We start from the raw sequence: 24,126 nt of genomic DNA, 5'->3' as shown, positions 1-24,126 counted from the left end.
AACTGGGCCAGACACTATGTTCCTTTACTGAAAGCATGTCATAAACACGACGATGACGTCATTACAATTCATAACAGTTGCGAAATTTTACTTCCCCCAGCTCTCTCTTGATTTACGTTTATTTTTAAAACGCTTTAAATTTCGGTCCCGTAATATGTCGAGTCAGAGGTGACAGTCAAGATTTTGTGTACAGCGCCCTCATGCTTGCTCCACGCAAGCCAGATGACATGAACGTTTTCAAAGCTGTTTTGACAGCTTCAATGTTCAATGGTGAATTTCATCGAGGTATGATCAAAACTTGTGATTCTTTTCTGATACGAAAACCAAAATAAAACTCAGGAATATATGTCAAGAAAGCCATACATATTTAATCAAAACTTGGTCTCCCACTTAGTGCAAAACATTGATCCTCCGGGTACACTTTGGAAGCAACTGTAACCAATTGCAATCCGTACGTACTTATCCGATAAAAAGCAGCGTTTTCAAGAAGAAACCAGGTCAGTCAGATGAAAATGCATCTCAAAAAGCCTCATGAAGCTACTTTGTACGCCGAGAACAAAACCATGGCCGTCAGCCTTGAACATCTGCCAAGATGCATTCCAAAAATAAGCTGTCCCCCCGGTTACATGGTCGCATCTCAAACTCTCTCTAATCCGAATCAGAACCTTATTCAACTGGCCTCCAGGTCCAGGTACATGCAATTTGGGTGGTTTGTTGTAATCGCTTTCACATCCAGAAAGTCAAATCTTCTCCTTAATCCTCGTGACGGCGTCCACTTGACAATTAGAGGTAACCACTGCTGACGAACTGTTAAACTGTTACAGTATTCAAATATGCATCAAATAGGTAAAAACATCAAAATCGTTTATTATATATATATATATATATATATTATATATATATATATATATATATATATATATATATATATATATATATATATATATATATATATATATATATATATATATATATATATATATATATATATATATATATATATATATATATATATATACTGTGTCATTATTAGACGAAACTCATTTTCGATCATTCTTGTTCCATTTGTAAGATGTCGTTTTTTGCTTCAACCCCAAAATCACGTCAAATGACCGGTGTGTTCAGCTTGTCAATACAAATACTCATATGAGTGTAAATATCCTGCGTTTATTGTTTGACAACTGAATTTTATTCCGGACGAGGACTCATTGTTAACAATAACATTTACTAGTATATTCTATAGGATGGGTTGTGTTGGAAAGGCTAACTTTGTATTTCAACAAACCTTTTTGCAAAAGAAGATGAAATTTTCTCGGTTTTTGGAATGTAAATAATGAAAACATTGTCAAAGTTCCAGCTACTTTCCCTGAACTCATCGCCCCTCACCGCGACTCCTTTTTATTTTACGATCTGCCGGAGAAGTATACAAGTTTTGCGTCTAGTCGCTCTTTCAACCAAAAACGGTGACCACTCACTGGGGCAGAAGGTCATTGAAGCCGGACCAATTTAACAGTAGTTCATCGGCGTTTTGTGGGTGTACTTTCCTGATGATAATTCCCAAGACCATCAAACAGCAAAGACATAATAGTTGCTAGGACACAGAAACAAAGTCATTCGAGACTTTGTCTTTTGAGGAGTATAGAGTTGCCTTACACGTGACAGCTGGAGTGTTTTCTAGAAATTTTCTACGTTTCATCCCCATTTATATCAGATCGATGGACACTTAAGGAAAAGCAATTTGCTTTGCTAATGACGAAGATAACGCTTTCAAGTCAATCCTTGTTTCATAGATAATATAGTGCCGCAAAAGTTTATAGTTTTCAAGACAAAGTGTAGCCAAGACCACGTGTCTCTGATAGTTAGCAACAGCAAATGCCCACGAATTGATAATATGCCAATACCTCTTGAAAAAATATTTATGAGTATTCTGCATGCAGCAAGTGATTTGTCACTGTCTATGGCCTCATTTATGGCATTATTTCTTGACATATTCATCAGGGCAAGTTTTCCGTTAGCAGTTATATCAGTCAAGTCCGAATTACACCGTAACATCAGCCCAGCCTCGCCCAGTTTGTGTAAGTCATCAATGTATGACACGTTGCTTTTAGATGAGTTACCAAAAGAATGCAATTTTATACATGTGATACTGGATTAATAAGGAGCCGAGCCTTCTGTTGTGGTTCCAATGCGACACTGATGACGATAAATTACGTCAAGCTACGTACCCTCTTCCAACAAATTTAGCTGAGGAGTCCCACTGTCACTCTGGTAATTGCAGCAAAATTACCGAGGGTTGGTTGCAATACAAGCATACATCAACCTTTACTGCTGTGTAAGGGAAACACGCAGTCAGTCAGCTTTGAACAGTGAAGATGCACGCACTGTAAGGCACTACATGGTTATATCAGTCAGCGGTGTAACTGTCTCACAGACAGATTTTTATCGATTACCTCGTTTCTAAATTTATTAACTTCACTGACTAATGAAAGAGATCGACAAAGTCAGACTGGTCGAATTGAGTGAGAGAGCCGCGAGTAAAGTGAATCAAACGATCGTTATTTTTACCCTAAAAGAGAAAGAATGGCGATTGTCCCAAGCAGAAAACCCGTAGCTTCACTTGTTCAGATTTTAACGATATCAGGGAAATTTGACTTGATTTCTGACGATTTGCACTTACAAACCATGCGGTAATACCGTTGCAGATGATTAGATGACAACGCATATCGCTGTCACTTCCTTGGCGCGAAAACGTGAAAATGAAAGGAAAAAAAAACACCAGTGTACGTGACTGCAAACGAATAAATCACCAACACATCAAATCTCAACATCTTTCGATCGATCAAGGAAAGACAAATTTCTCACAATGAAATGACAGTTGAATAAATAACCGCAGTCAAAGTTTATTGAATATTATATTATATTAAGGAAAAATCGTTCTTGTAAATTTCACGTTTCCTACTTTTTAAAAACGACAAGAAAACGAATTATAATAATATGCCGTATTTCAAAACCGAGTCCTATACGCAAACCTGTACAATGCTTATTAGAAACATTTGCCGTTATAAATATTACACTATATGGCTTGGGTATATCAGTAAAGTTTAACTTTCAGAAAAACTTTCAGAGTGAAAAGGGAAATTAGGGTTAAGTATTCTTATTGGTCAGTCTGTCTTATTGCCCGTTTTGATATGTTTATCGATTTTAGATGCTGAAGGCACATTAATACAGTTCATTTATTTTTCAAAATGGCTGCCAATATAGACTTGAATGTTTTTCTCTGTTACCAAGCCGTGTCAAGTTCAGTGCATATTCCATAGGAACATTCTAAAATTCCTCGTTGACCGGAAACCAATCTGGTTTCAATCTGCAACTTTTTATCGCTTTATACATTATTGTTTGTCTGTAGAAAAAATACGCATCTCTTCATTGAGATACTTGAAACAACTTTTTTTGTTTTTGTGTGACAGAGATTGTTAGTGGAAACTTAGGAAAACTTGACGGAAATTGGATGTGTGTGTACTTATTTTACGCGGAGAATGGACGTCTTGTACACTTACAAAAATATATCAACTATTTTTTTTTCATAAATGTTTCCACTATAATAACAAAATATATAAAATTCTCCGTGCCGTCCCTCTATCGTTCGCCGGGATCCTAATAATGTACCTTCTTTAACAGTATACGCATTAGGTCTAATGCCAAGTCGACGTATATACAAAGGAAAACAAGGGTATTTTGACACCATTTGGGTAGGGAAAGAAAACCCTCGGCAGAAGAAAATCCGTTGGTCTTTGAGACTTAAAGAATAGTTTAAAGTTTGAAGAAATTTATAATTTCTTCTTTCCAATCAAATCGTGACGTTGGAATGCTAAGAGAGTACAATTTGCTTGAGAAGCGCCTCTGCAGGTAGGGGGCGTAGTTCATGTGTGGTGGCGGTCTCGGTTGCCGCCTCTCCCGCCGTTGTCTTCGGCGTTCGTCTCAGAGGTCTCTGTACCCGTAGACAGCGAACTCGTGACCTTTTCCGATCTCGGCGCCTTGCACGTGTGTACATCGAGGGTTTCCGTACATTCCCGACATTTCACATAACAGCACCAGTGGAATTTGCATTCGCATTTTGACGTCCTTTTCTCGCGCGTTGTGTCGTAACCTCGTCCGCAGCACATGATATCGCAACCGTCGGTACCCATTGAAGTTTTATTGCAGAGCCGGCCAGCTGTTCCCAGGGAACCTGGAATATGGCAATGGATAAGTAATCACTTTATCAGCCGAAGATCGACACATACCATTCAACCATAAGCAAATCTTGAAGTGCACCCAATCTTGACTATTTTTGTACCAACTGCTGACACCATAGAAACAGAGAATTCGGGATTCGGGTCACAGTTAACAGACGCCAACACTTTGATCGTGTAAACATTTAAATATTTTACGCTATGAACCCTATTTTAGCAAATGTATGTCTATTAACAAGAAAATCATCGGTGCAGCTTGACAAGCAAGAAACAGAAGAGAACTAGCATACTAGCATAAGCTTGCATCCCGACAACTTGCATCGAATACATCTGTAGTTGCTTGAGTAAACAAACGCACGCATCTATATGGTTTTTACTTGACGTGACTATAACTCTATAACATATATATATATATATATATATATATATATATATATATATATATATATATATATATATATACATACATACAACATCCCAATCCTGTTCGTCATGATGCCTAGATCACTTGTATAGTTGCATACCTGACCATTATAACATAATAGAGATGGGGAAGGGGTGCAACTGACCTGTTCGTTCATCACCGACGCAGTAATCTGGCGAGGCTGCGAAGTACACCATGTCACTTTTGGTGGGTTTCTTGTGGTTTTCGTTGGCTACGGTCAAACCAGTGCCGGCCTGGTTCATCATCACCTCGGTGGCGCCGTCGTACTTGAGACGCAGGTAATCGCCCACTTTCCGAAACTCCTCCATGGCCGACCAGCAGGTTCGTATGGTGCAGGCACCGCTGACGCCATGGCACTTGCATTCCAGTTTTAAGTTTCTCTGTACCGCCTGAATAAAAAAACACCGAGAGATTCGAAATTGTTATGAAAAGTGAGCTTGCGTTAGGAGGCCTTTCTCGGAAAATACTGAAATCTTTATTGAATTGGTGAAAAAAACTTGAGGATGCTCTGGGCGGCCGTCGATTGGATCACGTGAATTCGTACAGAGCAGTTCACAACGACCACTGTCTTGTCATGTACCAGTATTCCACAAGACTGCCATCGGCAAGGAGCGAAGAATTTCGTTCAGTCTGAACAACTGAACAACATGCTGCATTCGTCTTTGTCTTCAAAGAGGACATTGTACAGTCAGATGGGAGTAGATTGATGCCATAATCAACTTGGAACAAAGATGAGCGGCTTGTGTAGAGGAACGATAGACTAAATTCTCTCAGAGAATTGTAGAGTGCTCATATTGCATTCCAATACCGTATACAATGATCACGTTCCGTAAATCAGAAATCAGTCCCCAGCGTTCTGTCACAAAGTAAGAAAATACCGCAAGGGGATCAGTGCATTGTACAATATTGAATCTGAAAAATTGATATACACGCTGGGTAGCCTGCAGACTGGCACAGATAATGAGATGAAAATGGATGTTTTCGTCGCCACGGTTTTCAACGGTCTCGCAAAGAGGTCTATCTCTTTTGTCCGCTATCAAAACAGAAAGTCATCCAGAATATTTTTTCAAATGATTGTCTTAATCTTTCCTATAGCAAAGCTGACGGTGCCAACGATTGATGTGAAAATAAGCGCTATCGGCTTTCATTGTTCAGCTCATTCGCTTTCAATGGCTTACGTTCCACGTTCTGGATGTTTCCAGCGATGCGATCAACAACAAAAAAATGATATGCACTTCACTGCAGGTAATGCCCGGGAGTGTGCAAATATGTGCTCTGTTGTATCACTTGGCAAACACACATCGCTACCCGGTCCGTGCCAGAGCCACTAGACAATCACAAGGCATGCAAAGCGTACAGTAAACATGATCCTATGACGTGGCTCTATCTGCTAAAGAAGACTTTATACTGCGTCACAGACATTCACAAAAATCAAGCTAAGTGCAGATACCAGAAAATGGGAGCTCAAAAGAACTCAACCAAAAAAATAAATATTTAATATCATGAGATCCTCCAGTCTTTAAAAAGTGAACTCTGAAAAATGAAAACTAACAGTCTCTGAATTATCTAAACTCCGGGATCAACTTTTGATTAATGATCACGCGTTTCTAAAGGTAACACAGATCTCCCGACAACCTTTGCGACGAATGAGAAATACTTTTCAGTCAATTTGCAATCTCCTTCAGTTCGATGGCTGAGATGATTCAGTCACTTACAATAACGGGATAATCATGTTTTATTTATCTTTTAAGGACAAGGTAAAAATACATTCATAGCCTAACTATTAGACGCCAAGCAGTTTACGATAGCAGTTAATATAAACCCTGAGATTAAACAGAGACTTGAAATCGTTCTTTAAGGTTGAGCGCATGGCGGTTATCATTCAACGCACATATCAGGTTTTTTAAAGTCGAAAGTTCCTTTAACTCACTCAGTCTCTATTCACCTGGATCGTTAACGAATTCCGTACGTTGGTTCAAACGGACGACGTCGCTCGCTGAGTGAAAGACTGAAAAACTTGTAGAGACGTGACCATTCTGTATGCGTGGTAAATCAATATGGATACGCTAACAGGAGACTTCAAAGTAAATAAAATCAGAGCCACGTCATACTGGCTGAATTGTTTTCACCTGATCCATTTGTGCAGAATGACAAGATAATGCATGACATGCCATACATTCGCAGAGAATACCGGCGATTAAGCAGATCTGCGCACTCTCTATTGGATCAGAGTTCATTCTTTTCTATGCACTCTGTGGAGGGTCCGAGTATACCGACTAAAAGCCAGTTAGTCAAATTGGTTTATCAAATCACTTGAACAGACACAAAGTTGTTTTCTTCTTTCTCCATGATCCACGATAGTGAACACTTGTCACGTGTTTTTCTCTAGCATACAGATCGTCGATCATTTAAGTTCGTCTCCTTGCAACATCATGCGCTTTCAAATTGTTAGCGAGAATTGACATCAGTGTAGACCTCTGTCTCTGCTTACTCCCCTTTCTCCTTGTCCCTTTGTCAGTGGATATATGTCTGTCTGTGTCAGTCTGTCACGGTCTACTGTTCCTGTTAGTCTCTGTCTGTCTGTCTGTCCCTCTATCGTCTGTCTGTCTGTCTGTCTGTCTGTCTGCCTCTCTCTCTCTCTCTCTCTCTCTCTCTCTCTCTCTCTCTCTCTCTCTCTCTCTCTCTCTCTCTCTCTCTCTCTCTCTCTCTCTCTCTCTCTCTCCATCACTGCAGTCTATAACCTCTACTATAGATCTTCCAGTGCGTGGATTATTAAAAACATCAACCATCAGTAGAATATATGATAAGGAAAGTTTCATTTCGTTCCAAGGCATTTTAGAAGACCCCTCTAACGCTCTATTACCACAAGCGAAAACCATTCATTTCAACACAACTTGTATGTGAATGCAATTGACAAAGTTTCAATGTCTCCACAAACAGCTTAGTGCCGAATATGTTTATGTTATCAAGTCAAATAACGTCACAACATTTCATCTATATAATGATTTGTTTGCGCGCTTTTCTACTTATTCACTGTTTATTTATCATTTATCCCCTCAATATTAAGGCGTTTGTGTGTACCTTTACTGTTCATCGAGTAATGCTCATCGGGAATCAATGCATTACCACCATGTTACGTACACTGTAATATAAGGAGCAAAATGGCACCAAAAAAGTATTCGATAAAATTCGTTCACTACACTGTGCGGGAAGATAGCGTAAGTTTCTGCGATTTCGGTGCAAAAGTTGAAATCACGTACTTATTTGAAAATCAAGTTATTAGTCATCGTTGCTCTGCTAATTAACGTCAATTTCATATTTGACTAATCGAATGAGTCCGTGAATGCTTTCCCGTAGGATTAGGAAACATAGAAACTACACTAGCATCCCATGTTTTTGTTAATGCCATTTATATGTATTCCGTGGTTACGGTTTTGTGTACACCCATGACAGACTTTGACATGTCAAGGATAATTTTCACAGAGCCCGAAGGCTTTCTGCTCGACAAGTACTAGTGGTACTGCATAATAACAGACAAGAAATGCGCATGTGCAATAGTGTCATCATGTCGGTTAGTTATATTTTTCCATATGGAGAAGTTTTCGTCGCTGACACGCAATAGTGTGTTAGACTAAGACACGTGAGATGAAATAACATAGGGCCAAAGTCCCTGACGCTACTATAGACATGGATACAAAATTAAGTATTTCCTGACTGTATGAAATTATCTCACTAAGGTCATCCTAGGGACCTGTAAACCAAATATTAAAGCTGTCTGACCAGCGGTTTTGAAAAAACAAGCGACCCAACAGTCGACAGAGCTCTGCTGTGTTATGTAGAGAATAACTTTTTGTGACACATGTATTGATGAAGAAGGTTGATATCTTTGATAGCTCATTTCAGGATGGCCTGACCAAAAATGGCAAAATTAGCTGCAAAAATACAAAATTGAAGATTTCATCATAATTTCAATATATTACATTAAGATCATAAAGCCTAGGAACCTGTATACCAAATATCAAAGCTATCAGATGAGTAACTTTTGAGAAACAAATATTTTGACCAAAAATGGCAAAAATTGCACCAAAAATACAAAATTGTAGATTTCATCATATATTCAATATATCATATTTAGTTCATCTGTAGGAACCTGTATACCAAATATCAAAGCTGTCAGATGAGCGGTTTTGATGAAATAAAGTTTTGACCACAAATGACAAAAAAATTCCTTAAAAATACAGATTTGCATATTTCATCACAATTTGAAAAAATCTCAGTTGGGTTATCCCTAGAGACCTGTTATACCAAATAACAAAGCTGTCTGACCAAGAAGGAGATTTTTACCAAAAACGCCTTTTTGGTGCTAATTTGCATATTTTCAACAATACCAAAAATTTAAAAAAAATGGTATCTCATAATCATATTTTCAATCTACACAACAAATATCAAATCAGTAAGTACTGCGGTTCTCAAGATATTTGAGTGAACGAACGCCTCACAAACGGACATACATACATACATACATACATACATACATACATACATACATACATACATACATACATACATACATACATACATACATACATACATACATACATACATACATACATACATACATACATACATACATACATACATACATACATACATACATACATACATACATACATACATACATACATACATACATACATACAGACTGACGACGGACGCCGGACGGATACACATCCCAATAGCTTCTATAGACTATAGTCTATAGGGCCTAGTAGCTAAAAACTGTATACGAAAACAAAATAATGGGTTAGCGTTAACTTGACAAAATCGACTGTATTAACTTGCATTGATAAAGTTGACTCCTGTATACAGACTGGTATTGGGTCTGGTTTCTTGCTGCAAAATGATTGCCATGGCAGATTTCACTTTGTGAGATTCTGCACAGATGCAAACGATGACGTCACAACAATACAATTCTCAGTCTCGAGCAATTGCAAAAAAAATGTTACAGAAACAAAACAGCGTGATAAGCAAATAATCATGGCATTTCCGCCCGGTAGCGAACACAAACTTGCCATTGGCAAGAACAGTTAATTACAAGATAGAAACTTCGGAGAGACGAGAGGTCACATCCACCACCAGATGTTGTCTGTGGCAGAGAGCATTTTACTCTGGTAGTAGATGAAAAATCGAAGTCATTCCTCCGAAATTACTGAGACCATCGGATAATACTTCATCAAGAAGATGTAATATCATTGCTGTGAGTATGCCTGCGAAGTAAAAATTAAGATTTTCTTGAGAGGGGATACTTGTGATTCCATTCAAGCATCAACTTTCATATCATACGTTTGTCTGTTCGTCTGTCCGTTCATTCATATCGTCCGTTCGTTCATTCATACATTAATCAAGCCTAAGGCCACAAAGTTCTGGTCCACATGTCCTCAATTTGGCCGGATATTTAAAGGGAGGGCATTTTGTTCTCAAGTACGAGTCCAGCCGCGCTGGCTTTGTAACAGCGTTGTAATTCACAAATCACTTCCGTTTATCAACCACAAAAGACATGTGATTACTGAACAGTTGCTTCGTTAAGATTCTCCTTTCCAGGGTTGCGCGAAGATTTTCAGTGGGCGATCAATTTTTTCTGGAACAGGTTATGTTTGGGAATTTACAATAAATGTATCTCATAAATTTGGGGAGCTGCTAAATCACAAGTAATGAGAACAGGCTGACCCTTGGATGTATCAGATCATGTTTCTTTGATTTCAATGTCACTCTAACCCATAGAATTTTCAATGTTAAACATGACCACTGTCTTTATCATTAGAGTCAGTTTCAGAATAATTGATAATATACGTTGCAAGTGTTTAGAGCAACATCCCTGAACGCAATTAAGTTCTCTCTCTCTCTCTCTCTCTCTCTCTCTCTCTCTCTCTCTCTCTCTCTCTCTCTCTCTCTCTCTCTCTCTCTCTCTCTCTCTCTCTCTCTCCGCGTATCTTTTTTGTATATAAATGAACATTGAGATTTTAATCTCCCTGTTCTCGTCTCTTGGTTTCAGGGGTTGTATTCCACTAATTTCAAACATGCAGCGTCACCACAATTATTTTGAGCTTGTCAAATCTCGCATGGTTTATCAACTGGTTTTACCGTCCGATAACTTTTTGGCACGTTTTATCTTCCAATACCACTACTCAAACTGCTTTTTTGCTTGATGTACGGGTCCAAAGGGATGATAAAAGGAAATAAGCTTATTGTAGCTCTATATGTATATTTTTCAGAGAGTATTCGTCAGTTTTCAAAGCAAATGTCTTCAAAATCACTGGTCGGTCTGACAACTGTTAGTACTTGATATAAATGTCTTAAGGCATCGATTAACTAATATCTGCTTCAGTTGTGAAGTCTACGTATATTATGTTTATTTTATGTTATTATACTGTGTTTTGTTGATTTTCCTATGTTCAATTTCTTTAAGAATAAAGTGGTTTTTAAACTAGATAGGTTCATCCGATATTTTCTTACATAAATACTATCAATCGCCCTAAACTCCCCATGTCCTAATACACAGTTGCACTTTTGATCTCATCTTTGTCGCTGATATAGATCGATCTATCTCCTTCTCCTTCTAAGATATCATTATTCCAAACAATATTTTTACTTCTCCCGTTCCTGCTTCTTCGGCATGAATAAAAGCATTTCGGTCAAGTTTACAACTTGGAAACTATTTGGACACGTTCTATAAAGAGACTGATCGAGATAGCGCACGACTATAGGCCAATGAATATTCCCCGCTGATAATCAGTCACTAGCAATTTCATTTGCATACACTCACAATGCTCATTACTGCACTTGGCATAAGTGAGTGCACTGATTTCGGAAATCGGTCTGGTTTTGATAGCATTACCAGTGTCGCATTGCAATTGCGTAGAAAACATTGTTCTAGCCACAAAGGAATCAAAGTCACGGAAACTCCCCCACTGCTGTGACTCCATCGATCCAATACTGTCTGCAAATCACCTTCTGTATTCAGACAGTATCAACAGCCCAGCTCATTCTTCTTTCTGTGGTTTTACCAGACGGTGGCTTTTAATGTGATACAAAACAGCAACGCTTTCTGTCCACGATGCGCATTTCAAATCCGCTTTAAATGCTTAAGCTACCCCCATGTTCTTGTCTTGTTCATTCATCTTCATTGTCCTCTCTTTTCCTTTTTGTGCCCGATCTCGGATTAGTTAACTACTGATTTCATCTTTTTATTCCTTTCACATTTTTTAGATTTTCCTATTTTCCCTCTTTTGAGTATACTTGTAAAGCCATTTGTCACTGTGTGAAAGGCTCGTTGCAAAAATATTATTGTCTCCGTGTACACTTTTCTTTGCACGTTCTGATGCAACGTGGCGAATTTATCTTTCATCTTTCAACTTCTGAATATCGATTATTACCTTTCAGTACATGCAGACATCACAACAAGGCTATATTGGCTGGTATTGGTCCTCTCCGGGCCTAAAACTTGTGTGGTTCGGGTTCCGTTTGTTTTGTAGAGTAAAGTCACGTGTAAACGGCCACGTGAAAATATGTAACATTTGGTCAAGTACGGTAGAGTGGATCTCGTGGATAGATATTCAGACTAAAACTTTTACAATTATGTTTGAAAGATCTACCACTTATATATGGGGCTCATTTTGAAGCTCATGGAGTAGATGCAGGTTTCAACTGCTGATTTTTTGTAAAAATCAAAAATTTAATTTCCCAAATAGAGTTAGTTACCAAAGGTACGGCGGCCATTTTAAAATTTCAAGAATCGGAAAATATTGTTTGTTTCTCTAGAACCACGTTTTGTCATGTGATTTTTATTCTTGACTTTGAAAGGGACTGACTGTAAGTTTCCTTCAGGAAAATTTAAGCAGAGATTTAAAACCGTCGATTTCGAAACGCTTACAACTCAAACTGGCAGAGCGATTTGGGATTTTTTGTAATGATTATTGAAATTATGATGCATTTCAATGACGGATATTTGCATTAGCTGCAAATGAAATGAATCTGCATGACATTGTTTCTTAACAGCAACCCCGACTCTTCCACACCTCTGTCATTCCAATGGACTATTTTACAAGTATATGATGCTGTGAATCGGTTTTCAGTGTCAGGTTGTTCGAAAACGAAATTTTATTATGTCGAAAAGATATTGCCAATCTTGACAAAACAAGATTTCGAATTCCGTTAAAGAGTTCTCGACTCTAGTTGAGCATTCACTAAATTTGTTTCACGATAAATGTCTTTGATTATGTGTGTGCCCCCATACAGGACCGAAATTTGACACGATGATACATATCTTTTCAATTCCGACTTCAATATCTTGTTCTTCTTCACTAATTCCTTTGCAACTCCCCACGGTCAGCTTTTTGACAAATACTGTAAATGTACGATGTGCGCTGTTAAGCCTGATTAGCGAATCTAAGTGTTCTATCAGATTCACTTTTTCAATCACGTTACCCATACTGCATAATAGACCTACATCTTGACGGGCCTTGGTGAGAGACTGGATTCTCAGACCTGGGCAGGAGAACGAGAAACCATGGCAACAGAAATCTACAGAGCATTTATAAGATAAAGCTGCATTGTCCCTCTAACCGACGGAACAAATGGCACACGTTATGGCACTGTTCTATTGATCTGGTCTTATGTTTGCCTTCACATGACACTGCAAGATCTCTTTTAAAGTCAAAGTACCGATGTCGTTACACATTTTTGTCTTTGAAACGATACCACTCAATATTACTTTCACCGGCAACATTAGCCGGTGAAAGTAATATAAGCAATATTAGTCATGTCACTGTTGACATGACCACCAAACACTGACCAAAGAGTCACATGACAATATATGACAAATTCAGATTCTATACCTGTCATTTTAACCATACTTCCATAAGTAGTACTGTCTAAAACGGTAAACGTCATTGCACCGTTGTTCAGCGAAGACAGAAGGGTCTTGTCTGTTCTGATAGAGTGGACATATAATGTCAAGGTTTCAATACAAAGCTGTACATTGGTGGCGATATTCTGAGGTGCACCCGTAGATATTATTTGCAAATTCAAATTTAGCAAAACATTATTTATACAAGAGAAATCAAAAGACGCATTTCGCTTACAAATGTTGGAGCTCTAATTAATGTCATAATTCACGTACATTAAAAATTATATATTCTTCATAGTTAGTCTTGGATCTTAAGGTTATCTTTGTAATTTATGTTTTATTTTGATGGCTGAAATACACTCGGTCTTTAGACGTCACAATTTGTGGTGTATGATTTGCGGTACACGTCAAAGTTACATCATTTGGGTATTCACACGTTATAAACACGATTGGAACTAATTTGGGATAATTGGATAGGCGCAATTTATCAAGAATTTTAGAAATTTGTTTAATATTACCCTATATTTCCTTATCATCTTTAAAATTTTATTCAAAATTTATGATGCTGTTGAAATGTTATGGGTAAGAATCAGCGCATGATAGTATCTAATGCAATATTGTTCAAAACATAGGAACAATATTTATATTTGAATGAAAATGTGTGAGCTTGTCTATGGTTTCTTCATTACTGAAATACTAGTACTAATCTCAGTTTGTCACTTTTCCTCGACCAAACTGAAGTTTTTGATTGATTTACAGTTAAGTCAGTCAGGGTCATTTAAAATGTGCCCTGACTCAATTTAATGTTTATGAAGCCTGAAATTCACGAAAAAGTCAGGGGCATTTCAAAAGTGCCCTGACTCAAAAGTCGTCAATTAGAGAAATTTTAAGCATTTTGTCTCGTTTCTTCGGTACATTTACACAAAAAATCAACATGTTTTCATGAAAATGAATCCGATGAAAGAGGTATGCAATAATCATTGTGTTTTCGTCGTTTTTTTTAGATGAGAACAATATTTCAAATTTTACACTATTCTATCATTTGTAAAATTTCGGCTGTAAAAATTTCGATTTCGTTACATTTTCCTAATAATTACTCTCATCCAATTATCCCAAAATAGTTCCAATCGTGTTTATATCAGTTAACACTGCAGGTCTTGTTTTTAATTTCTGAAAACTGACCACACGCAACATCATAAGTAGAATAACATCTCATAGTACATCGGGTGACACAAAGATAACTGAAAAAAATAATTTTAAAATGAATATTCAGATATGATTTTGATGACAAATCATTCTGTGTGACTCAGTGTTTCTGGAATCTTGATAATGAGAGGTCGTGAAAGAGAACTGGAGCGACAGAGTTTTCTCAGGGGACTTCAAAAAATACGCAGTTTATGGAAATCCACCACTAGCCATGGGCGTTAAATATGCACTATCGTGACATTCTCTTACCTCGACTTGTGAGGGTTAAAGTTGTGCACCATTTGATACACTAATAACCTTTCAAAAAATTTTTATGAAAGGAATTGATGAGTCAAGAAACTAGTTTCAGTCATTTCCTTCCATTCAGTAGAACGAGGAAATGATACATTTTGTTCCATTTTGAATATGAAGAAGGAAGTGGTAAGGACGGGTAGTTGCTAGGAATGACCACCATTTATATACGTATTTAATTTTGGTTGGGTAAAATATATGCGATGTGTTCTTGCATAAGCGAATGAACAGAGATCGATCGTAAGAGAAATCTTGAATTTTTAATAGTTGCCTCGATTTTGTCGGGTCACCCGAAGGACAGCAATTTATGAAGAGCAGCGGGTCAGGCTGTTTAAACAAAAAGCATTTTCCAGTACCAACTTCAATAATGCACCGATTTTCCCTGGGCAACTTATGCAGAATGCAACCCCGGTCAATAAATAATTCTAATATCCCTGGAGAGGAGGAATTTCGTTCATTTAACCTCGCCACAGAATCAAATCTGACTATTTCACCATTGTGCTCAGAGGCGAGATGGTATATTAAGGCGTTCTGACAGAGTTTCCGGTGATGTTCCGCCTGAAGGACCGATAGCACTTCAGAGTCTAGACGGCAGCTGATGATACCAAAGCCGAACCCAGTTTCTTTGTCTTGCTCCATCATGCGGCAACTTCAAAGGCAGAAATCGAGCTTTAAAAAAAAAAGTTCGTCAAGATCCCATCTTGACCCGAAATGACTGCACCGACACAATTGGAGGAATGGTTTACCATCATCTCATCTTTTCTAATAAATACTGTCATGTTTTCCCTGTTCTCTCTCACTCGCTTTGCTGATATAAATTATTCAGTCGACTCATTTGTGCATCCCTGGTTGTCAGTATCGATTCCATGGCGACCTATGAGCCTGATAAACAGCGCTGTGCACCCGGTAATTTTTTCAGGTCTCGGCGTGCAGTCAACATATAACGATCGAAACCTGGCCACATGCAGACAGTTCAGTGAGATAGTATGGCCGACTTGTTAGACATTTTTATTGATTTTACATATCGAGAGATCGGCTTGAATTTCGTTCAAATCGACAATCACATCTATCCATCCAAGATCGCTCCCAATCGATTTTAGCGCATTTTCTCTGGTAAATGATTTAAATCAATCGCTCTCAAAGTGTTCGCATCTTTATCTGCTCACCGCTGATTAAGCTCAGAATCGAGGAAGTTCGCACACATTTTGTCGGGAATTTAAACGTTTTCTGAAGTAGTCCGACTGAATAAGTGATAGGCCCATATAAAATGTGATACACGGTATCTACCCAATGAAGAGTACATTGAGTCGAAAATGTTAAGTCGAAAATGAATGACGTCTTCACTTGTTTCTTTAAAATTACACTTCAAAATGCCTCATTAATTCCAATACGATGAAAATTTTAAAACTTTGAAAGATCGTATTCTTATATATAATTCTTTAAGGCATAAAATAAAAATTGGTTATTTCGGGGCACATTCAGATCAGTGTTACCCAGTAGGTTAATGTCGTCAGATCTCATTAACTTAGGGCGTCCCTATCAGGACTAGTACAAATGCACTTACCCTAATCTAATAGATAAATGGACTGCATCCGTTGATGATATTGGACAACCAATTTCTGTCTGATTAACTGTTCTCAGCGCCCGTATGTAGTTTTGTTTTGGTTTTTATATCATTTTATTTTGAATATTACGTTTACTTATAATAAAATTGTAGATATTACGGCGTTTTACGTACGATATACACAAGCCTTGTTTTCTTTCGAAAGAAACTCCCAATGCTGGTTGTTCATACTCCTATGCACAATTCTAGATATGACGTCATGCGCAGAGATTTGAAATATGTAATTTTGCATTAATTAGCATAAGAGCGGATAAACGAAGGGAACGCAACGAACACAACTTACCTTTCTTCCCGCGCGGTTGTTGTGAAGGTTCATGAGAGCTCGCGCGTCCCGCGTTTTTCGTTCCTTGGCGTCGACAAAGTCGCGGGAGAAATCACTCCCATATTTGATGTTGTCGCTGCACCCTCCCCAGTCGAACTCGCCGAGCTTGTCACGATGTTTGCCGTGCTTAGACGGGTCACAGGCGCACTTTCGCAGATCCCCATTGCTGCAGGAGCGGGTGATTGCGTAGACGACACCGGCCGACGAAATGGCGTAAACGAAGGCAGCTTCACGACTGGCAACTGAGAACCAGAAACGAAATACAAGGGTTAGTTTTATAAGCAAATGATGGAACTAATGTGGCATGTTGGTTAGGCTAGCTTTACATTTACAGTACATCTCAACAAATTGACGACCTGGATGATTTTTACTTCATGATGCACATAATTGAAAACAATTCACCTGCCCTTGCTTCGTTTACCTCAACAATATCCTCCATCGAGCTCCACAACCAACTCTTGATTCAATTTTTACCATTTTTGCTCCGTTATTAAAATGCACTATCTTGTTCTCCTCTTAAAATCATTACCATGCTTAGTGTTTCACTTGTTAACACTCTATGAAAGTGTAATACTAAATATTACTGTTATTGACTGAATTCTAGTCCGGACTTAAACATTTATAAACAAGACCATTGTATATCTTACACACTACGTTGTATTGGCAAGGCTAAAACCTTGTATTTCAAAATAACTAATGGAGACAAATTAAAACATAAACTCCTTTTTAGAACGAAAATAATTAAAATGCTGCAATATCTGTCCATTTGACGCACTGAGGGCGTCAAGCCGTAATACCAATTGTAGTGTTGAGCCTTTACGTTAACGGGCACAGCAAAATATATTTTATTAATTCAGCGTTTACTATTGTGACACGTGTGACGAAATGACTAATAAACCTTGAAGTGGACTGAGCTGAATCGCATTGGAACTATTCAACCATCACATGGACCATCAAAATTGTCTTGCCGCCACTGATGGCTCGAGGGAAGAAGCCATCTCCCTACCCGCCGGTACTCACGACACTGAGCCTCATCCCGGTCAGTCGCTAACAACGATACCCCTCACAACCTCTCCCCCTCCCTACCCTCCCCGTTTGCCTTATTACATACACCATGGGTGAATCACATCCGCCATCCCTGACTGAACATGCTTTAGTAATGTTACGATAAAACGAGAATATTGCTAGAGATAGTGCAAACTAGAAGGATGACAGAAAGTAAAGTAACACTAACGGATGCACGACAAAGGCAAAGAAAGAGTTTTCTGTGAAACTAATGCCTGCACCTTTAATTAAAGTTGACATTGTTTGTCTGTGTGGAGACTGAGGGTAGATTAACCGAGATACCAGTTTCAGAGATCTACAAATCAGCGGCTGTGGTTAAATCTCCCCGGAAGTTGCGGAATCTTTGCATGGATTCTTAAGTCCTTAATGTCCTCAATGTACCCCTTGTCTGATGTCCTCCTCATAAGCCAGCGTGTCTACCCACCAATATAAATGAAGCAAACACGTGCCGGCCGACCCAAAACAACCCGTACACAAAGCCGTCACACTGCCTACAGTCTCAAATGCCTTTCGTACACCTTTTAATTCGGACGTGCGTGTACATTACTCACTAGTAATATCGGCGACTCACTTTCTAATACTGATTACTTCCAACTCTTCGGCGTTTAAGCAAACTTTTTTTCGCGAGACAGCGCAGTCTATGGTATATCATACCGCCATAGACTAGTGCAAAGGAACCATACATGTGAATACGAGACCGGGAGGAAACAACGGGGACGCCTAAACAATCATTTGATATTTCATGGTAACATACCGTGGGCAATATATGCATGCTCTTTTGGTCGGAAAGTCCTTACGTCCTGTATTTACATAATGTGTATTTTAGCGAATGCAGAAAAATCAGTGGTGAATAAAAAGCAAAAGGAGATTGAGGTTGTAGATGTTTCATGTTTTGATCGCTTACGTAATGTTAGACACTGGTAACCTTCAAGTTCCACCAACTTTGAACCGAATCAACACAAGTCAAAAACTCTCACCCTAAAAAAGGGCCTTGGGCGAAAATACTGACTCATACATTCTGACGATTAAAAGGTCCAGACGCCCACATCTCGTGATGTTTCGACGGTAAAGCCCTGGCTGGCCTGGTGTTGCCGTACTTTTATTAAGTCTCCAGGCTGTATAGTCTTTTGGAACACAATCTTGAAGTTTTTTATCGGTGACACATGAATGTTTAGCAGTATGTCGGGCCATTCTCCCATGGCTGGCTACGGGGAATTCGGACGAATCTATAAATATCTGCAATTCTAGCCCTCTCTCAAATCAGAATTAATCGTTTCCCTGGTGGAAGTATCGTATGCGCGTGAAGTGGCTCGCCACGTCTTGGATGAATAGTCAGTCCGACTAATTACTCAGATAGAAACGGAAGGCAAGGGAAAATCCCCCTGGAAGAAAATAAAATACTTTCTTTGGGCCACATTATATTTGAACTAAAGCGCGGAACCATGACGGAGCGAGCTGAGTGATAGATTTCTTTAATTTTCTAACCAGAGAAAGTTGGCTCTCTCAAATGCTTCATCGTGGGTAATAGAAAGACGTAGTCGTAGAAGTGGAATATGAGAGAGAGAGAGAGAGAGAGAGAGAGAGAGAGAGAGAGAGAGAGAGAGAGAGAGAGAGAGAGAGAGAGAGAGAGAGAGAGCTGTGTATTACATGGTCAATAGAATTATCGATGGACCGTCCCAAAACACTTGAACACATCAAATAACTATGTACTAACATGTCGTAATGGTTTCTTTTATTGTGATTTACACAAATGGCCGTAAAATTATACGGAAAGAGTGCCCCTTCTGTACTGTGGCTGAAACCAAAATGCGTTGTCACCTCGAAGCCCAACGCTACCTTACCAGCCTACCTAGTCGATTAGGTAATTCGTTTGGTGGGAGGTATTATTCGTCTCGTGGTCAAACGGTAAACAAGGGACCTCTACAAAAACAGCATTGTGTGTCTCGTTACTCTGACGTACCTTTGGCATAAGGGTTGATATTCACACGATTCCGTTAAGACGTTTTTCTTACCTGTCCGAGGAGAGGGCCACTTTTTAAAAAAATCTCGGGAGAGTGGTGATATGAACATATTATGTCGAATAACGATTCCGTCGAAAATTGTCAAAGAATGTAAAAATGGAAATTTGCATTTCACTTGACGCGGAAGACTAAGCCATTTCGGCTTTACGGTAATCTACTAACGTCTTTGAGTGGAAACCATCGGAGTGAATATCGGCAGTGGAAACCCCCTATTCAACGATGGCCAACAGAGAATTCAAGAGGCATTCAGTGATTAATTAGGTCTAAACAAAGGTTTCGACTCAGCAATTAGATCCTTCCAAACGAAGTTAATCGTTACTACCTCATTCTAAAGGGCTTTGCATAAGACGTGTTTGGAACTTGGGTTTTTTGTATTGAAAAAGTGGTATGGTAAACGGTCCATAGCAGACGAGGCAGAATGGATTCACAATGTGCCATGCAACACTCCCATCTTAACTTGGTCCTAATCCCCTCCGAGAACACAATGGTAAGATATCGGCTACAACCTCGCTCAACAGACAATTCAAATTCCCATAGAGCGGCAGCAAGCCGGGGTACCCCCCGTAACTTTCACTGGCTATCTCTTTGGTCACGGGGTTCTGGTTTATTAGCAGATGCAGGGTATATCAGTGAAATGTGTCGGTGCGAACACTGAAAGCAAAGTTACCACAGATGTAACTGATCCATAAATAAACTTGAATACGCCGTTATCCGATTAAAATTCTTCTTTCCTCCCCTGCCCTGATATATTTTGCCGACTGTGCAGCCAACTGCAGCGAAAGGGGAACGTTTCTCGCTTCACTTCATACGACCTGTCACTGAACAGCGGCTGTGTTGTATCATTCGCGTTGTCAGTCGAGAGGGAAAAAAGAAAAAAAGCAAAAGAAGATTGGCAAATGCCTAACCTGAACAGAATCAACTGTGGAGTCAACGTCGTATTTGCAATGAAAACACGATACGCTGATAGCATTGATGGGCTGCCCGAGGGAACGGGCAGAACTTTAGACATTTTCAAAGGGGCATGCATTCGTTTATTGACATGTATTCCGCAACTTTTTTACACTACTTTGGAAAGGAAATGCAGCTCTTTCCTCTAGCGTTGTAATAGAAACAGTGACAAAAACAGCTTTTTTTCTTTGGCAAAAGAGTGGAACTTGCTCGATCCTCATCTAATATGGGTTGTCGTCGGCCAGAAATGAACTAGGGACGACTTCGAAATGACGTGTGTCCATTTTTTGTGTTACTTTTTCCCGACTAGATGTGTGAGTGTGTATACGATGTGGTTTAAAATAAGCCGGGAAACATCTGGAAATGGAGTAAGATTCTAAAAAAAAATGTGTTGTTTCACAGGGGTAGCCCCTGGCTCAAATTAACCGATGAAGTGGTTTCCCTTTATTTCTTGTAATTTGCTATCATCTTTTCTCATTTAATTTGTTTGTCAACACAATTTCGCGAAAGCCGCTTATATACAAAGAGTTGTATCTTCGTAATTGACGCAACCTTTTTTTCCTCTTCAGAACGGGAGATGTGGGCTCGTACTTGAGGCCCCTTCACTGTTGAACAGCTTCCTGTCTTTTTCAAATGCCAGACCAAGATTTTGTTTTACTTTTATCAAAACAACGAAGTGTCCATTACCATGAGAAAGATTCCGCCATTGAGCGAAAAGAAAATAATTACCGATCGAGTCGAAACTGTTTACAAGGCAGTGACTTTTTCCGAAGATAAAGGGGTTTATCTGTGGGGTTGTCCGGTCGACCATGGTCTTGTTCGGTGCTTCGTGCCTCACCCGTGTTACCAAGACAAATCGGTATGGGGGCTGACATTCAGGGCGCTACTGAACTATCATTGAAAGGGGAGAAAGGCCCTGTGTTCCCACACAAGTCTCCGCCATTCACGTATTCAGTGTGGTTCCGAGAGGATTAGATACTAATATCGTAGAATACAAAACGGTATACTTGTCACAAAACAAGTTAAGGCCGACACAACAGGGCAAGGGGTCTAAAGAAAATACACGATACAAAACAGAAGCTCGCACTGAGAACAGTAGCAATTCAACGTGCGAGGAGCCGTTATATGACAAGATGAGTAACTTCTGAAATGGACAAATAAAATGGTGGAAGAGAGTACTTACTTTTCAACATGGTCTTGCCGAACACTGACGAATCTTTTTCCAGGTTACTACAATTCCACCGGTTGTTTTTGAACTGGTGCTGGCATTCCTCTATCCCGAGGGATGCACCGTGGCCTATACTGACCATTACATCTGGGTATTCGCGACATAGTTTTCGCTGCTTACTGGCTAGTCCCGGGATGTTGTCACACATAACACGTGTACTACCGACGGCGTGTATTGATAATTGACTCAAAAACCTACATAACAGAAAATAATAAAACCCGTGTTACTAGCTGCCACCATAATAGGTCGATATCGTCTCATATACAACCACAGTAAACGATCTAATTGGGTGGTGCGGATCGCTGGTCGCCAATTTGTCGTTTTGCGGTCTTACAGCATGTAACATTTTAAGAGGGTCGTGCAGATCGTGAACGCAAAATGGGGGAAACCCTCCATCAAAATAAACTTGAGCTCTCCTTCAAAGGTAACTTCTTGTTTACATTGTTCTACCCTTTTTAACGTGAGGATCCCAGTAAAATTAATGGAATGAAATAACGGCAGGAGGCTAGAATCCAAGACGGTTCCGAAGACACACTCCCGACCGGTCGCACGGTGACTGTGGTGTAGTTACGGGTCAACAGTGAGGGGATGAAATGACGTTTGTAAATTTCGATACTTTCTGCGCGTCTTCGGTGATCTCATGCACTAAAATGATAACCGCTACGAGGATAGCGACAAAAACTTTGTAAGTTGGTGTCCTGTTACCGAATGATCCATCTTCACGCGCTGCCGCAACAGTATTGGGTCCTCGAAGTGGAGGTGCATTGGGAACGACGCGCGGTGAAATGGCATGTGAACGTCGACAAAGATTTGAAAAGTATTCGGCTAATCGTGAAAACACGCAAGACGACGCCGCTTACTCACCACCAACTGCATTTGACTTGCTGGGAATAGAAGAAGAGGAATAAGACGGAGCAGAGTACACGTATTTTGAAATAGGCCATCCTCGATCACATTTACCGTTGTGTGCGACCGTAATTTCGAGATTTCCAACGCTAGCACCACATATTTGTTGGCAGGCTCGCTGACACTATGACCATATCGGGAGACTTCAAAGGCTGCGCCCCGCGAGCTGATTGGCTGACCACGGTAGTCAAAGCTACCGCTACTGCAGGCTATGTGTGCGAGATTCGACGGCAGTTTTTAGGGTAGGTATAATGGTGTGGCTCTTTTTTGCCCAACAAATGAGGCGATGGAGCTAACGTCTGAATATTCAATCACAGATTGGGCAACAGGTAACACTGCGGAATCACGTGGGAGGAGCTTTCACAAAAAAATACGTCTTCATCAACTTTCAGATTCATTAAACAAACAACTCATGATCAATGCGGAAATCCCGTCCTCTGAAAATTCTCAAGACTCGATTGATTCAGAGGTTGAGATTCTTTAAAAAAAAGAATAACAGAGATTTTGAGGATGATGAACCGTGTCCAGCAGTAACTGTTAAGTCATTCGTCTGGGTTGTATTTTCCAACACGAATCGACCTTCTAAACACGAGAGTGTTTTTTCCCAAGGGCGTATACTACTCTATATTGGATTTCATATACACTGGTTTGGTGTAGTGCCCGGTATTCTCCTCCAAGCACACACGAGTCTTTGAAACTGTATTTTTCCATAGTCTGGAGTCTGCTTCAGACACACTGAGTTGATATTTCGATGCGCAAGTAACCAAACTCCATATGACGCAGACATCAAGAACTTACCTTCTACTGAAAAGAAATAAAAACTCATCGCTCTTTTCAATAAAATTTTCTCACGCCCAATCGCTGCAGTTTTCAATTTTCCTCCTTTTTATGTAGATAGAGCTGAATCACTTGGCAATGATGTAATCAAAAAGG

General features: G+C 39.4%; 1 protein-coding gene across 1 annotated transcript; it reads right to left on the bottom strand.

Annotated features, from left to right (window-relative positions):
• Nucleotides 1-2,869: 2,869 nt before the first annotated feature.
• On the bottom strand, nt 2,870-23,384 carry LOC139135727 (protein Wnt-2b-A-like). The gene is made up of 5 exons (XM_070703377.1): nt 23,152-23,384; nt 22,243-22,481; nt 16,987-17,267; nt 4,802-5,066; nt 2,870-4,228 (listed from the first exon to the last, which is right to left on the bottom strand). The coding sequence occupies exons 1-5, from the start codon at nt 23,229-23,231 to the stop codon at nt 3,921-3,923; spliced, it is 1,173 nt and encodes a 390-aa protein (XP_070559478.1). The 5' UTR covers nt 23,232-23,384; the 3' UTR covers nt 2,870-3,920.
• Nucleotides 23,385-24,126: the final 742 nt, after the last annotated feature.

The sequence above is a fragment of the Ptychodera flava genome, chromosome 6 (assembly GCF_041260155.1).
Source record: "Ptychodera flava strain L36383 chromosome 6, AS_Pfla_20210202, whole genome shotgun sequence".
NCBI classification, from domain to species: domain Eukaryota; kingdom Metazoa; phylum Hemichordata; class Enteropneusta; family Ptychoderidae; genus Ptychodera; species Ptychodera flava.
Note: the sequence above shows the minus strand (reverse complement) of the source record. Positions and strands in the feature narration are given on the sequence as shown.

Excerpts from the sequence above, each read along its gene's own strand:
- LOC139135727 (XM_070703377.1), bottom strand. The coding sequence starts at position 23,231 with ATGGCCTATTTCAAAATACGTGTACTCTGCTCCGTCTTATTCCTCTTC. Across the intron at positions 22,482-23,151 it reads CAAGTCAAATGCAGTTGGTG|GTTTTTGAGTCAATTATCAA; the intron begins GTGAGTAAGCGG and ends TCTGTTATGTAG. Across the intron at positions 4,229-4,801 it reads CGTCGGTGATGAACGAACAG|GTTCCCTGGGAACAGCTGGC; the intron begins GTCAGTTGCACC and ends GCCATATTCCAG.